At 42.2% G+C, this 16,661-nt stretch overlaps 1 protein-coding gene across 2 annotated transcripts in view; it reads left to right on the top strand.

The window, feature by feature from the left end:
- Nucleotides 1-16,661, top strand: part of gas7a (growth arrest-specific 7a) — a 54,848-nt gene that overhangs the window by 27,435 nt on the left and 10,752 nt on the right. For both annotated transcript variants that reach the window (XM_004556366.3, XM_076883435.1), the window contains exons 6-11: nucleotides 1,827-1,916; nucleotides 4,168-4,283; nucleotides 6,899-6,973; nucleotides 10,510-10,588; nucleotides 12,730-12,861; nucleotides 14,978-15,101. In XM_004556366.3, the coding sequence (XP_004556423.2) occupies nucleotides 1,827-1,916; nucleotides 4,168-4,283; nucleotides 6,899-6,973; nucleotides 10,510-10,588; nucleotides 12,730-12,861; nucleotides 14,978-15,101 (616 nt within the window). The remainder of the gene's footprint in view (nucleotides 1-1,826; nucleotides 1,917-4,167; nucleotides 4,284-6,898; nucleotides 6,974-10,509; nucleotides 10,589-12,729; nucleotides 12,862-14,977; nucleotides 15,102-16,661) is intronic.

The following is a 16,661-nucleotide window of genomic DNA, read 5'->3' as shown; positions in this document are numbered from 1 at the left end:
CATTGTGAAACCTGGCCCCACCCTATCATGTGATTTCCTGAGGTCAGATGGCCCAGGATGTGAGTGGGCATTAAGGCGTCTGGGAAGGGAAAATCTCAAAACTGGATTATAGATGGCAGACAGTTGGTGTCGTAAGCCACCGCCTCTGTTCAAAGACAGTCGCTCACAGTGGACATAGATGGCTTCTTTCACTCCTCTTTCAAACCATCTGTCCTCTCTGTCCAAAATGAGAACATTGGAATCCTCGAAAGAGTGACCTTTACATTGCCCAGACCTCTACATTGGAGAGACCAAACAGCCACTTCACAGGCGCATGGCACAACATAGAAGAGCCACCTCCACAGGACAAGACTCAGCTGTCCATCTGCATCTAAAGGACAAAGGTTACTCTTTCTTATTATCCAAGGTATGCTAAACTGGCCATCTATTGTACTGTGGATGCTCTTAGATCCAACCATCTTTTAACTTACATGTCAACCTATTAAAACAGGGATTCCCAAAGTGTGGGCTGGGACCCTCTTCGGCCATGAAGGTCCTGCAGGTGGGCCGTAGTTTACTTTAAAAGAATTTACTAAATAAATTTACTTTAATAAGTAAATTAAAGATTTTGGTTGGTTGTAATATCACTCATTACTCTTTCTTGTGTCTTATGGTTGTGTAGCATTAGCAGTTTATAACCAACTACCTGTGTTGCTTGTGTTTTTTGAATAACAATTTCAAGGACATACATCACTTTCTCTTGCATTTTGAGTAGAGTGAAGGCTTAAGGTGATGTTGGCCTCATGGCATTTTCTCTTATGTAAGTGAGCCGCAGCACTCCAGACCTGAGAATGGCTTCATTAAAACACTGGCACTAGAGAAGCACTGAATATATGAAAAACACTGTGAAAGATAAACCAATTCCCGAACAGCAGCGTGTGAGATCCATGTTTACCGGCTTCTGCAGATCTGATAGCAAAGCAGGAGCTCCACCCACACAATAATAGCAAAAGTACCGCTTTGTTTTTGAGCATTCTGCTTGATGCTTTATATTTAGTTTGATGGGTACCACACAGAGTGTGCTGTGAATAAATCTTCCCTGGCTTTGAATCTACCCCAAACTTTAATCCTGAAGCATCGCTCACCAGCTGGAGAGGTAAACCTGGATGCACATGACTGATATTGTGTTGCTTAAAACGAGCCCTGTCCTGCTCTTTATTTCACATGCTGGAGTGAAAAGAAAGAAGCAGCTGGTAGATGTTGTTTCTCTCCAGCCTGTGTGACAGCAGTACAGTGGTGAACTCATGCTGTAAACAGTGTGAGTCAGTGTGTGTTTTTGTGCGTTTGTGGATGAAGCAGCCTGCCTGGATGCCCATGCAGTTTGCAGCAGCGGTTGACATGGCACAGAGGGTATCTTGCAGTGCCAAGAGGGAGGACTCGCAGATGGTGAACATTACATAATTGCAACTCAGAGAGTAATTGAAGACGCCGTGGACCATGGAGTCTGTATTCAGGCTGAGTGCTGGGTGTGTTTATCTCTCACACTACATATTGTCAAGTTTACAAAGTTAATTTGTTCGATTTGAGCTGTACAGAAGAAATGCTTTCTCTTTGTTTTCGGTGATAGTCTGTCTCTCTCTCCTCCCTGAAGCCTCCATGGGTCACCTTCCTCATCGCCACATACGTTTACTCACGCCTGACCTTTTTCCTGCCATGCGCATGATCCAGATAAAACTCTAACCTTGCTTGCGTCCACATTCAGTTTCCTTCCCGCAGCACTTCAGCAGCTCTGTTTCAGTTGGGTCATAACTCGTCACCTTTCTGTCTCCTCTCGTTTCTTACTTCAGATAAACTGTGTGACTTTTCCTCTGCCTGGAGAAGGTCCGGAGCAGCAGCTCCTCAAGCCCGACGAATGGAGCTACTGCGATTACTTCTGGGTGAGTTCCTCAAAAACACAGAGACGCAGCAGAGTCCTGACTCGCTCCCGGGCTTTATTTTTGCATCTCCTGTGACAGCATCAGCAGCCTTAGAGGCGGAAACCTTTGTGAAGTGCAGCCGCTGTTTTTAGCTTTGTATATTACTCTCTTTAGCTTTGGCTTCATAGATTAAAATGTAAACAACGTTTAATTTTAGAAGTCCATTTTAACAAATGTTTAAGCATAAATGTATCTATTTATATACAAGAAAGGTACCAAGAATGAAGCCAAGCTAGAAGTGCCTTAAAACAGCACGGGGGCAGCTCCTCCAGTTGGAAAAGTCTTCTGGTTGCACAAAAGTCTTCAGGAAAACAGCCCTCGATTTCGATTCTCTGCGACCTCAGTAAACACTTTCCCGATGAGTTGCATGTCATACTGAACAACAAGTGAAGCTCGTTCTATAAATTATGGTCATCGTGAGCGTCAGAGAGTAGGATTATCTGAGATATTCACTTACAAGTCATCAGGAAAGGAGCTTGAGGTTTCACTGTCAGATCCACACTTCACTCATTACGTCTCATTTGAAAAACACCAACAGGGTGATGGTGAAACACTCACATAACACATGATCTTGTCCTATAGGCCAGCGGTCCCCAACCCCCGGGCCTTGGACTGAGTCGTTTGGTACCAGGCCGCGAGAGTTGAGGCTCAGGTGTGAATGGTTTTCAGGGTTTTTATCGGTTTTCAGCGTTATTTTGTTATCGTTTTTATCGTTTACTTGGTTTTCCTTGGTCTTTTCACGTGTGTTATGAATAAATCTTCTTTTTTTCGGTACCGGTACTAGTTTTATTTTGTTGTATTTATCCGCGACACCTTAAAGGCACCGTGAAAATATTGTCGGGCATAAACCGGTCCATGGCGCAAAAAAGGTAGGAGACCGCTGCTATAGGCGGACTAGAAAGTGCCATAAGATTTCTGGTACCTAAATTAAAGACTTCTGGTAGACGCTCATACACCAGGTGCTATAAACAGTGAGATATTAATGACTAATCTCGTGTTGTGGATGGATCAACTTAGATGTTCTCTGACCCATCTTTGGTGTCTTCTTCCTGCCATGTGACAGTGTTTTTCTTTGCCCATCGGGTGCTGACTTTACCTAAGTGTAGACTGAACAAGCAAATAAAGGAACCTTTCACTAATGAAGAAAAACCAGCCACAGAACATGAATCTTTTCTTGACCGATCAATGTTCAATGTTCTGAATCCAGAACTAGAATATTTTGGTATCTAATCATCATTAAATCTGAAAATGTGGATAAGCTTAATAAAAGACAGGAAGTCCTAAAAGTCCTATTTTGTGATAAAACTACAGACATGAGGATCCATGCAGCTCTTCCCTGTAAAGTGATTATGTTTTCTTTGCAAATGTGACGTTGGATCTTCCATTTTTCTTACCCAGCACATAAACTAGCCTTTTCAAGCATTACACAAAGGATTTGTTTTATTCCAGTCAGCACCTTTTGTTGACCATTTGAGCAAATCTTTGCCGCTAAAAGCAAATAAAAGCAAAACGCTCACATTAAATTATGTGCGCTGACAGAAAACGGTCAATATGTCGATCCAGCACTCTCCTCCTCATTTAACAAAACCTGTTATCGGTTTTCATGCAAACACAAATTATGTCTCTCCCGTGGCTCCTGCAATTTTCCAAACATTACCATCCTTAATTAGATTTGTACACAAAAACCCTTCAGCCTGTCTAAGTGACTGAAATCCAATCCTCGTCCCCCTGCCGCCTCTTCTGCTGCTGTTTGGCTCCTCGTTTGCGGCCTGTCATGTCGTGTTGCGATGTTTTGTCTTGTTTGTCAGCTGACCTGCTGCTCGGACCTGCTGTGCGACATGAATCTGACACTTCTGTTCCTCTTTTGCCGTCACAAATGATGCCGAGCTCCGCACATCCCGGCCCGACCGTTCGTGTGACATTCATGTGCTCAGAAAAAAAAAAGGAACACACACATGTAACACACACACATGTAACACACACCCACCCACCGGTGACTGACGCACGCACACCAACGCATGCCCTCCTTGACATGCAAGTGTGAGTCACGCTTTCATGAGCACGGCTTGTGACTCAACACCGGCAGCTCATCCTCACAACACCGCCCGGTCCTCCACACGCTCTCAGATGTAAACAACTAGGAGGTGTTAGTGGACGGTCTGTCCGTGAACTCATTGTTGCTGTGACTGAATGATGCGCTCCTCTTCCTCAGACCGACAGGAAAGACCCCCAGGGCACCACGTTGGTGACGGGCTTCGAGGTTCTCCTGCAGAAGCAGCTGAAGGGCAAACAGCTGCAGAAGGAGATGGCCGAGTTTATCCACGAGAGGTAACGGCTCGGCTCCGCTGGAAATAAGCAGTTTGGTGTCAGGAGATTAAATTAATTAACTAACAAGAGTTTGAGACACACAGCTGCTCTGGAGTCAGAAATAATCCCAGAGCTGGAGCTGGAAAACCACATTTTGTGAATGGAAGGATTACCAAGGCTATTAATGGAAAAGTCTGGTCATAGTCTCGATTGTCTTGTAGTCTGCACTGACTTTATAAGTATTTTTTATCCATCTAAAGTCTGATCATCTGACCCCACTCTTATCCACCCACTGAGTCATTGCGTTTGTTTTTATTAATTCCACACTCATTGGTCTCTTTTTCCTACCAGTAGGTCATTATCACCCTAATAAACACTCGCGGTGTGTTTTGGCTCTGCTCCACAGTGCGTCTTCCTGCCCTCACCCCTCCCTTACCCTGTTTCTACCAGTTTCTTCCTGTTAAAAGGGAGTTTGTCCTTCCCGCTATCGCCAAGTGCTTTTTCAAAGAGGGTTGTCGGAATCGTTGCCGTTTTTATCTTACCATATAAAACGCTCTAAGGCGACTGCTGTTGTGATTTTGTGCTGAATAACTTAAATTACATTGAAATAAACTGAATAAGCAGGGGTCGTTCCACCCTGTGAATGCATGCTGTAGGTGCTGATTACAGGTTATTAGGCAGTAAAAATCAGCATCGCTGAGAAAGTTCAGATCTCTAACACTGAGTTCTTTGTGTTTTATCAACATTTCAGTTTCAACCTGCTCAAAGCATGGAGTCTTCTTCAGTTTTGCTGTGTACAGATTAGAAATACACCCGAGGACAGAACAGTGCTTTCCAGTAATGTAACTGGACACTTTATACACACCCTCGTTTCTTCCCAATAAGAGTTTTGCACTTGTCTGAATGATGCAGCGTTATCGCATCTAGAGTTAGTATAAAACATGGCAGAAAGACTCCTGACAAATGCTGGATGTAGGCAACACATCACTCCAGTCCTCGCAGAATTTAACCAGCTTCACACTCGTTACAGAAACAAATGTAGGATCTTATTAATTACTTTAAAATCTTCATGTGGTGTGGCTCAGGGTTATTACACACTGCTGTTACAGGTCCAGGTTTAAACCAAGAACAAACACTGTGGAACAAGCGTATTCACACTCCTATTCAGTCAATCATTTCATATTTCAACACACCTGTCGTGTAATGTTGTTGTGTTCAGCTAAGTAGCTAAGTAAGTCAAGTTAATAAAGTAACTAAGAGTTAACTAAACCAAGTTTGACACTATAATGAGTCTCTGTTTGAACTTGTGGTTCAAAGAGGTATCGCATGAGCGTATCAGCTACTTAATATTTTTTAAAAGCTAGAAGTAAAACTAAACTAAACCTCTTAAAAACTGAAACTGAACAAAAAATAAACTGAAACTAAACCAAACTGAACTACGCCTCTTAAAAAGTGAAACTCAAGTAAAATAAACTGAAACTAAACCTCCTTAAAAGTGAAACTGAACAAAAAATGAAGTGAAACTAAAGTAAACTAAACCTTAAAAACTGAAACTAAAGTAAAACTCTGTAATAAAGCATTTATTTTTTTCGCTCTCTGTAAGAAATGGGAAGCCTCTTAGCCTGGTTGATGTGTATGAAAGCTTTTCGACGAAAGCATACCTAAAATGATTTTATTATGTGCAGCACATTAAATCCACACACAGTAAACTTGCAGGTTAAATGATCCCAGACATTCCCCTGTGTGGTTTCACTCTGTTATTAGAGAGCTGTAGATCTCAGTAGGATATTTCTGGGCTCAAAATGAGCCTTTGGGAGGTCACCGTTACACATTAGCACGACTGATCCACAGCTTCATTAAGACAAAGAGTCAGTGTTACCTTCCTTAAGAGAAGTCTGAGCTTTTTCCTGTTATTTCTGGGTATTTTACAAACAAAATGCCTTTTATGGTTGAGTACGCGAGGGTGTGCCAAATCTTCTCGTATGCGGGAAAAATCCTCCTACTGAATCAGAACCAGGACGTCAAAAACACCACAAATAACTTTTACATCCGATCTCACGCCTCCCCATAGAATTAGCTCCACCTTATCCAACAAAAGCTCCATTCACGTCGTGGGAAGTGAATGAGGAATCTCCTGTGAATATACTTAGAATTGACTCAAGATTCCCAGTTCCTTTGGGAAGATTTCCACTCGGAGCTGACCTTTTCCCATTTCTCTGGGTTGCTCGGTGCCTGTGAGAATTAAGTCAAGGCATTAAGTCAAGGAACGGGCCTGGTGACCTTCTTTGGGTGACAGATTTACTCAGGTGTGGCCGGTAAATGTGAGGTAGTGAATGTCACAGAGGGCACAAACACAGCTACCGGGGCTGAACGCAGCCCGGGGCGAAAATTAGTAAATCTCACAATGAAGGCGTGAAGAGCCGCTCTGAAAACGAACTGCTGTAAAGCAAAGCAGGGGCTCGGCTGGGCTGCCGATGCACGAGGGTCAGAGATATGCCCGGTGTTGGATTTTTTAAGATTCCTGTCAGAAAAGTATTTGTGTTAAAGTATTTTCTTCCAACCACTGAAGCTGTTTCTGTCTGTCCTCCCTTGAGCCAGGCAGCTGACAGTTCCTCATCTTGTTGTTTGTGTTTCAGGATAAAGATTGAGGAGGAATATGCCAAGAACCTCTCCAAGCTGTCTCTCAGCCCCCTGGCAGCGCAGGAGGAAGGGTGAGTGCAGTAAACAGAAGCTGTGAGATGAATCAGTGAGTGCAGCTCAAAAAGCTTCCTCTTGAAACAGGAGACAGTTTCAATAATCACCAGAACCGCTTCTAAAGATAGGACGATTTTAAAATAGATTCATCCTGTTTGTGTTTGATGCTGCTTTCAGAGATGACTCCTGTCATCGTGTTTGTCTGTCGGCAAAATAACACGACGGCCTATGAGTCGATCCCAGAAGCAGTTGGTAGAAAGGGAAAGGCTTGGCAACGGTGGACTTTAACTGCTTTCCCGACACTCATAAAAACTGTATTATATTAAATTAGATGCAACCTGAAGATCAAATATCAAAGAATTCAATGAGATATATAAAAAAATGTCCAGTAAAAAAGTTTAGGTGACCACTTTAAAATATTATGATATTTATAATATTATAATTATAAATATTTATAATATTATTTGAAATGATTGAAAAACACAGCATTGATGACATGGGGCCATATTTACTAACTAGTGACAAGATTAGATGTGAGAGGTGGGAACTCTGAGATTTGTGTGACTGATCCTGTTACATGTGTATTTCCTTTCTCAAGACGTGAACTATAAAGAAAATATTTAAATCAAGTGTGCAAGCAAACTGATTTTATAGCCTTTGCATTTGCTGCATTTGGTGTTGGCCTAAGAAATTTACATTACCAATGGTTTGTGTTTCTCTTTTCTTTGTGGGGTGTATGCAGCTAAACCGCACACTGTATGTAGAAGATGCACATAAGGCCCTTTTCCATTAGTACCTACTCAGCTTGACTAAAATGTGACGTCATCAGACTGCATGCCACCGATTGGCTGGTCAGTAGCATCACTTGATGAGTCATGAGAGCATCTCTCAAGCCACAGACCGAGGAGCGGGTATATTCTTGCCTCGACGTCCACCTTTTTTTAAAGCGTTCGTGTTGCATATTAATGACGTTGCTATGACGACAACCAGAGGCGTTGCTATGACGGCAACCAGGCACGTTAGGTACGCTCAAAAAAATGAAAGTGAGCAGTTATTACATTTACAAAATTCAAACTTGTAATGTGAACAAAATAATTTCATGTTTCTGTGGTGAACGTAATTAAATCATGTAGGATCTGTATGAAATTCAACAACTTAATTTATTCTTGTTGAGATGACAGTGGCGTGGAGGTTGCTGTCCATTTTTTTATTCTGTTGTGACTGAGCTACAAGTGCTCTGTATGAAACCAGTTGTCACCCACTGGTTTGTGTTATCGTGAAGCATCAACTTTAGCGTTTTGACCGCCTTCATGTTAGGGTTTTGTAGCCAGAAGTGACCATATTCAGACAGAGTGCTAAGTTACGAGCTAATGCTAAAGGTGCAGCCAGAACACAGAAACTGATACCTGCTAATTAGTGCTAACAGACTGAAGTACTCATTCAATAAGTATTCTACTACCAGTATTCATTAAAGCCTATGCAGACTATGTCGCATTATCAGGTAAGTCCATAAACATTCCCCACACTGCTTCTCTGCTTTGATGTCATGATTGATCAGTATGTACTGCTTTGCTCTGGACTGACCTTTGCTTGTATTGATCAGTTTGGTCGTAGGATGTTCACAGGGCAGCAGGAGGTCAAACCAATTCTTCAAAAACACTCAGATCGTTATTTATTTCCCCCACATTCAAACATACAAAGCATCAGGTCAAACATATACATAGAATATCAATAATTATTTTTGTTTGTACAATCTCGAGATCATCTTAAAAGACATGGTAACAAATTCTGCTCATTTCCAGCTTCATGTTTTCATTCTGGGACTAGAGTAGCTTTGCATGACTCATAGTTTAAAATAATCCATGTTTATCTTAAACTGGGGCTTGGTTTAGCTACTTGAACAAAATAATTCATTTGACCTCCTCTACTTTTGTGGCCGCTCTATATTTAAACCAAATTTCTTCTCATTGGCTGCTGACATCTGTTCTCAGTGACAGTATAAAGCTAAGACAAAAAAAAAGGAACGGGCTGGTACTTTTAAAATGTTTTTCTGCTCAATTTGAGCTTTCTCAGTGCCTTCTTGCTACATTCACCCATTCAAACACACACATTCACTTTTTTATGCCTAAGCACTTTTAATCTAACACACAGTCCAAAAGATGCTTCAGGATCAACTCAGGGTTCAGTATCCCACCCAAGGGTACTTGGACGTACAGGCTGGAGGAGCCAGGGATCAAACTGCTGCCACTAAAAGGAGAGTTCAGAACCAGAAACAATCCTGCATTCTTATGAAAGTAACTCAAAAAAAGAAAAGCGGGTTCTACCTTTTGTCAGTTTGGTGAAATTTTCCAACACAACCAGGCTGATGAAGCTTTGGATTTTTGCAAACTGTCAGTCACATGTTTGTATTGATGTTCTGAGCTTTTTGTGTCACAGTACTGGGTCTGTGACGCAGTGTCTTTGTGTGGGTTTTAGTTATATTCTTTGATTATTGTGATTCATGGGTTTTGGTTCTGCTTGTGTTATATTTTTAGTCCTAGGATTTTGGTTTCTGTTATTTTGTCTTTTTCATGTTCCTCGTCTTGTGACGCTCGTCTGCGTGTTCCTCCATGTTCCTCTGTGTTATACTTCCTGTTTTACTTTGACAGTCTGTGTCCTTTGTCCATGTATTCTGCTTTGCTTCCTTTGTCTCATTAGGTCTGATTTGTCCCAGCTGTGTTACCACCTGTTCCCCATCCTCTCGTTGTCCTGCTGGTGTGTTTAAGTCCTGTGTTTCTCTTTGTCAGGCGTTGCATCGTATGCGCTCCACGCTGTGTTTTCTCCTCTGTGTTTGTGGTAGCTTTCTAGTTAGCTGTTCAGTTCTGTTTTCTAGTTTCCCCAGATTTCTAGTTAGTGCTTCGTGTTTCTGGTTTTAGTTTCCTTATATTCATGTTTGAGTTTTCCCAGCAAATAAAGCTGCTGCTTTAAGTTTTTGCCCTTTATGAGTCCTGCATTTGGATCCTTCCTCCTGCCGCTCACAGCACACTACATGACATTTTGATCCATGGCCTTGACAAATATGATCCTTTGGTATCATTTATAAAAAATACTGGCAGCTGCCAGTCCACCTGTGGTATCAATTTGACATCCTAAGCGACTTTGTTCTCAAACTTGGGTTTCCACTCCCTCTGCCCAGCGGGTGACGACAATACTCCATCAGCCTTTTACAGCTGTCGCTAACACCGAAAAGAAGAAACTAGTAATGAAAAGAATAAAAGCTAAACTTAAACGAGCAAATTTATTTTTTGTTTTGTTTTGTTTGTTGAGGTCTGCACAGAGTCCTTTGAGGACTTTCTTTGTTTCGTTATATATAAGCTGAGACCATTATTTGAAACTTTGCTCGGGTTCTGTACGTATGGATTATTTGTTTTGCTGCACAGAATCTGCTTTTGCTTTTTATGCTGTTAAGGTAATAATTCTGCATCTTGTATCTGCTTCGTTTGTACACTTTGACCCAACCGTTCAATGCTTTTGATCTGTGAGTTTAACTTCTTTCACGTCGATGTTCTCTCAGGACTCTCGGAGAAGCGTGGACTCAGCTTAAGAAGAGTCTCCATGATGAGGCTGAAGTTCACCTCAAGTTCTCCAACAAGGTAAAATCTACTCATATACAGATTAAACACCAGGATTGAATTAGTTGATCAGCTCTACTTTAGCATTATTATTCTATCCTGTAGACAGAATCATGAAGGTTTTTTCTTCTGCCTTAAATTTTCAGTTTTGTGCACCTTCAGGTCAAGTGTTGAATGTTTTCAGTCAGCTGTGGAAACGGATACTTGATCCGACCACATCCTGAGGTGACGGGTTTTGTTTACTTCAGCCTCGCCTGTGTTGACCACAGAAAATGACCCGTCTGTGAGTCCGATTACCGGTGATGCAGAAACAGCATAGTGGCTTCAGAGGCAGCCTTAAATAAAGCAAAGGCAGCCTCTGAGCTTTTCGTAGCTCTCTGTTGTCTAATTAATTAGCTACGTATTCTGACAAGCCCCACGCCGAAGGCTATGCAGGCCTTTCCCAGCTCCAGCAGGGCTCCATGCTTTGTTATCATGGGTGGAGGTAAAGTATAACAAGGCGGAGGAATGAGGAGTCTTATCAAGCCTGCAGAAGCCGCAACTTGTTTTGCTCTCCGAGTTTTAAATAAGCTACAGTTCATCAGTAGCTTCAAGCTTTGCCATTTGCACCAGATTAGTATTCAGCATGCAGAGCCATCAGTGCTGAAAGGCACCTCGCAGTCCATTGAAATGTCATTTAAAAAAACAAATCGTAATATTGGACAAACTTTTGCTGAGAGACAGAGACAGTTGACACCCATTTAGCTGCACTTTTCCACAGTTTAATAAAGATCCAAGTTAAATGCACTGCCAATGTATGTATTGATTTTAAGGTGCCTAAAAACTGCAAATTGTGCTGTTCACACTTTAAGATATGGATCCAATAAACATAAATGGGAGTAAGTTTTGATCCAGGTAGACATTACTAACCAAACTGTGGGCTGAAACGCTCCATGCTACATCCCCCTGTCAAAATTAAGCAAAAAACAATCAAAATCCACAAACATGTAAATCCCAGAAACATTTGAATGGTGCGTGAGGTCTCTGATACAACCCCATAACTCTGCTGCCGGGCACCAGGGAGTTAGCCGCTACCAGTAAACACTGAAAATTACCTAAAGCTACAGACTACCAGTGGCTGATGCAGTAAAAGGGCAGGTGTTCTTCAGAAAAAAATAAAGTATAAAAGACATGGTAACAATCGTAAACATCGGGTTAGCTTTACACCTCTAGAGCCGCTCTTGGAGACTAAATGCTTTCTTCTAGACTGATAAAATCCATCTATTTTCTTCCACTTGTCCAAAGTTGGGTTATAGTGGCAGCAGGCTAAGCAGTGTATTCCAGATGCTTTTGCACGATGTGATCCAGATGATATATAAAGTCTCTCCAGCTAGTTGTGGCTGAACCAGAGATTCTCCTTTCAGCTCGCTTTGACCAAAAACCTCCAAAGAAAGATACGAAGGAGGCATCGTGATCAGATGCCCAGAGGACCTCAGCTAGCTCTTTTCAACACAGAGCCTAGCCACCCAATGGAAACTAGTTTCTGCTGTTTGTATCCACGGTTTTATTCTTTCGGTCACTTACAACTCGTGCCCATAGGTTAGGGGTGTCACCACCTGCCAACCTGTGAGGATCAGGAGTGGATCTTACTCATATAGATGAAGTAAAGCCAAGGACCACTCTTTGGAATAATTCATTGTATTCAGATTTACATCACAGGTAAAATTAACCACACCATGAGTGCTGTTGGTAGATTGAAGATTCTAGTTCGTGTATATCCACTTTTTTCTACTTTAAGCTCAGTTTAAACGTGGACTCAAGCTTTAATTTAACTTCAATTTAATTCAGTTAAATTCAGCAGTTCCTCAAGGACAGTAAGGTAAAGACTCTGTAATAATAGAGAGAAAACCCATCAAATGACCCTCTTTGAGCAAGCACTTGGTGACAAAGGGAAGCAGAACCGGGCTCAGGGAGGGGCACCTAAAGCAGCTCTGCCATAATTGCTGAATAGCTGAGTAAAGCTTAAAGTCATTCTTTAGATTTATTTCTGATTTTGTGCATGGGTGGGTGGTTTTGTATTTGACTGCATTTTACTGAAAATGAGAGAGCAAAGCATTAGGAACACCAGAAAGCTCTTAAAGCACGCTGCACATTACTGATATCTGACTGCTTTGTTTTCACAGCTCCACACGGAGGTAGAGAAGCCCTTGCTGACCTTCAGGGGCGACAACTTCAAGAAGGACCTGAAGAAGTACGACCATCACATCGCCGACCTCAGGAAGCAGCTGGCCAGCCGCTACGCCAGCGTGGAGAAGGTGCGTGGTGATGCCGTCGCTGACATGCACACAAAACATGCAGTAAAGCTTCACGCAGACGAGTGTTTGTTTGGATCAGAGTGATGACATAATGATAGCAGCTCCGGTACCTCCTACGCTCGGCCCTTCATGGCAGTCGGTGTTTTGTTGCTGCTTCCCACCTGCTGTATCAGCTCATGAATGGATGCGGATTCTGTCTTGCACAGATCATTTTTTTTCTGCTTTTCACTTTTATTTTTGTGGCATGTTGTGGTGGGTGGCAGCAATATGTGAACACTGTGTTTTCACTGCCAGAAGAGCTAGAAGCAGAGCCAACAACCTCGCTTTGTTGGCAGTTGTTCATGCACCGTCATTTCTACTAGAGATCTAGGGAGCCTTTTGCTGTTTCCATTAAGATTATTGGTCTTATTAGTGCCACACATAACATAGGTGGAAATCATTTCCTACTTGTAGAAAGCCATTTTTATTCTGTTTTTATTTTGCTGCATCGTAGTTATTCAGCAAAATAAGATAACGCTGTGTCGGTTGGTCCATGAGGCGACTCAGGAGGGTTAAGCAGCTTCCTGTCCACACTGTGTACGTTGGGGAAGGCGTTCAGCTGACCTTAGCTTAGGACATAGTCAGGTCTTGGAAGGAATGCTTCTCTTTAGTCCCAATGACACTCCTTCTATGGTGGAGGCAGAGTCTGGTGGCAGTGGCAGGGTGGATGAAGTTCACTCTGATGCCCTGATGAAAGCTCTGGATGATGTGGGGCTGTTGTGGTCGACACCTCAGCGATACTGTGTGGAAGTCATGAAGGCTTATGCCAGGGTGCTGGAGAGGACCCATTAGTCACACTTTGGATTCAAGGAGAACGATGTGCCAGTCGTCCTGAAACACTGGACCAGCTCTTTATACTCTCAATGCTATGCGAGGATGTGTGGGAGTTTGTCTAACCAGTCTACATGTGTTTTGTGTACTCAGAGCATCTGGATTTTAGAAGTATAGGGTATTGAAGTCCTCCTGTGCAACCGCTATAATTGCTTGGCCCTTTTATTGCCAGCTGTAAGTCAGATTCATCTCATTGGGTGTTGGACTCTGCGACCATGGCTGTCCAGATGCTGTTCAGAATTTTTGTGGGCCTCGGGATCTCGTCGCTGCTTTTGCAGATCGTCGAGCGTTGACCTGCTCACATTGGGCTGTTTGCAGACCAGTGTGAAGCAGCTGGAAAGAGAATTGCATCTCAGTCTGAGGCCGTGGTTTTTGGTATGAAAAGGGTAATTTTCATTACCCGCTGTATTTGCAGTGATGCAGACATTGCACTGGTCCATCGTGGTGAAGAGAGAGCGTGAAAGTGCAGTCATTCAGGACAGCCTCAGAGTAGAGCCGCTACTCTTCCTCCACATTGAAAGGAGCGATTATTAGGATGCCTTCTGGGCGCCTCCTGGGTGAGATGTTCCAGACTTGTCCTATCAGGAGGAGGCCCTGGGGCAGACCCAGAGATTTCTTGGCTGGCCTGGGAACACTTTGGTATCCCCCAGAAGAGCTAGAGGGTCCGCGGAGATGGAGGTCTGGGCATTACTACTTAGACAGCCGTCCTCGTGATCTGGACTGCGATGGATGGACTTATTAAGTTCTTGTCCTGTAGACACTTTAATGAATTATATTCAACTTTTTACATACGTTTCTATTTTCAGTTTCTTTTAGATTTTTACCTTAAGCTCTTAAACAGTCTTCAGATTTACCGTGTACTATACTATACCACTTTTTAATATCTGCATTATGCTTTATTTTTTTGGTTTTTCTGTCTTAACTCTGATAAAACTGAAAAGAAATATCTGCTGCTCAATGTCTCAGGTTTAAAATGGGCTGTTTTGGCTCACATCGCCGTTATTATATTATTCTGTGTTTACATTTCAAACACAATCACAGCACAACCTTGGAGAGTTGCCTATGTACAGAATAAGAGGAAAGACTCAATGGTATGGATTAGAAGAAGATTAAAGGATGAGACCAGGATCGCAGCACGGAAGTCAGAAGCCAGCATGAAAAGGCTATAATGACTGTAGTAATAGATGTAGGTGCAGTAAATCTGAGGATTACCACGAATGACTCATTGTTTCTGTGCGCACCGCAGGCACGTAAAGCCCTGGCAGACAGGCAGAAGGATCTGGAGGTGAAGACCCAGCAGCTGGAAATTAAACTCAGCAATAAGACGGAGGAGGACATAAAGAAGGCCCGGCGGAAATCCACACAAGCAGGTCAGAGGTCAAAGTCTCACAAAAGTACAGTCGTCAAATAATAAATGGAAAATTCAGGGAATTTTATGTGAGGGGGGAAAGTTTACAGGAATCTGAAACAGCTGGATAAAAGAACAGGATAATGAAGTTTTAAAGCACATCTGTGAGCAGCTGGAAACGATAAAAGAGGTTTGTAAGTGGTTTTAGTTCCCCTTGTTCCTGGGGTAAAGGAGCAGTTTGACGTTTTGGACAGTAAACCTGTTTTTGTTTAAAGAAAGGAGAAGATGGAAACCAGCCTTATTGTTACCGTACCACTTTTTCTAACGTTTATGCTGAGCTAAGCTCACCTGGCTGCAGCTTTGTACTGCACAGGGAAGTCAAACTTACAGTAGCAGTCTAAAGTTTGCACACTCACGCGTTTGTGTAGTTACTGTTGCATAAAACTGATTACTCTACAACATGTAGTGTCAGTATTACTGCAGAATCACTGGCTGTTATTATCATTATCAGCTGTACTTAGCAGCTGCTTGCTGAGCACATCAGGATGACCCTGCCCAAACCTACTTGAGTATTTTAGAAAACTTACCTTTTTTTTATGCCTTTTGACATTTCGCTCACACATGTAAACATCTGTTTATGTCACTGAAGACTAAAGTTTTCAAAAACTCAAGTTCTGCACTCGCGTGTGGACAGGAAGTCGAATATTTGGTCCTCTAACATCACAACAGTGTGTGCCTTTATATCCTTTTTAGACGTTATTGTCATGTTATTGTTTGCATAATAACTTTCTAAGCTTCTAGTTGGTCAACTTTACAGTTAGGGTTCTATCGCTTAAGTAAAATAAATACATTACTTAAAAAATTAATTGGTTATTTTACATTAATAAATACATAAAGAAGTACAGAATTAAATGCAGAAATTCAAATTAAAAGTTAAATATGTGCAGAAATAAAACTGTTACTGTAAAGTACATTAATAAATAAATATTGATTTGTGATATTTTTTATGCATTTTTCATCCTCCATATCCATCTGCAGCGTGGAAGGCTTAAACTAAAATATCAGCCATATGTTCAATATTCTGCAGACTGTGTGGATGCATTGTTATTATGATGTGGGGGGTTTTCTCGCCAAAGAGAAGAAACTCTATGTTTGGCATCCTGATGAGAAAAGATCCTGTTGTAATAGTTTCCCTCCATATTTCTCCTCTGGAGAGGAAACGCTCTGCAGGAACTAATCTTTCTGTCCGCCCCTCAGTAGATTAGTCACGGTTCACAACACTAATCAATAACTTCCACGAGGCTCAGGTGATTGATGTCGGCTTTGTGCTGCTGCTACCTTAAAGTTGGGCCAAATACTACTCGCTGCTAAACACAGGGAGGTGTTTTACCCATTTTACCTGCACTGAAGGAATTTTAAAAAGCATCTATGGTTTTCCTCTTTTCCTAGCTCAGTGTAAGGATGCAAAGAGCTTAAACTTCCTGCCGTCTTTGGTCGGCAGTAAAGAAACTGGAAGGAGAGACTACATCAAAAGGATGTTTAGGATCATAGACAGTAGCTGCAGTGCTGTCGTCCAGTTTTG

This window comes from Maylandia zebra, linkage group LG4 (assembly GCF_041146795.1).
Source record: "Maylandia zebra isolate NMK-2024a linkage group LG4, Mzebra_GT3a, whole genome shotgun sequence".
Lineage (NCBI taxonomy): Eukaryota > Metazoa > Chordata > Actinopteri > Cichliformes > Cichlidae > Maylandia > Maylandia zebra.
This window is presented reverse-complemented; position numbering and strand designations above follow the sequence as displayed.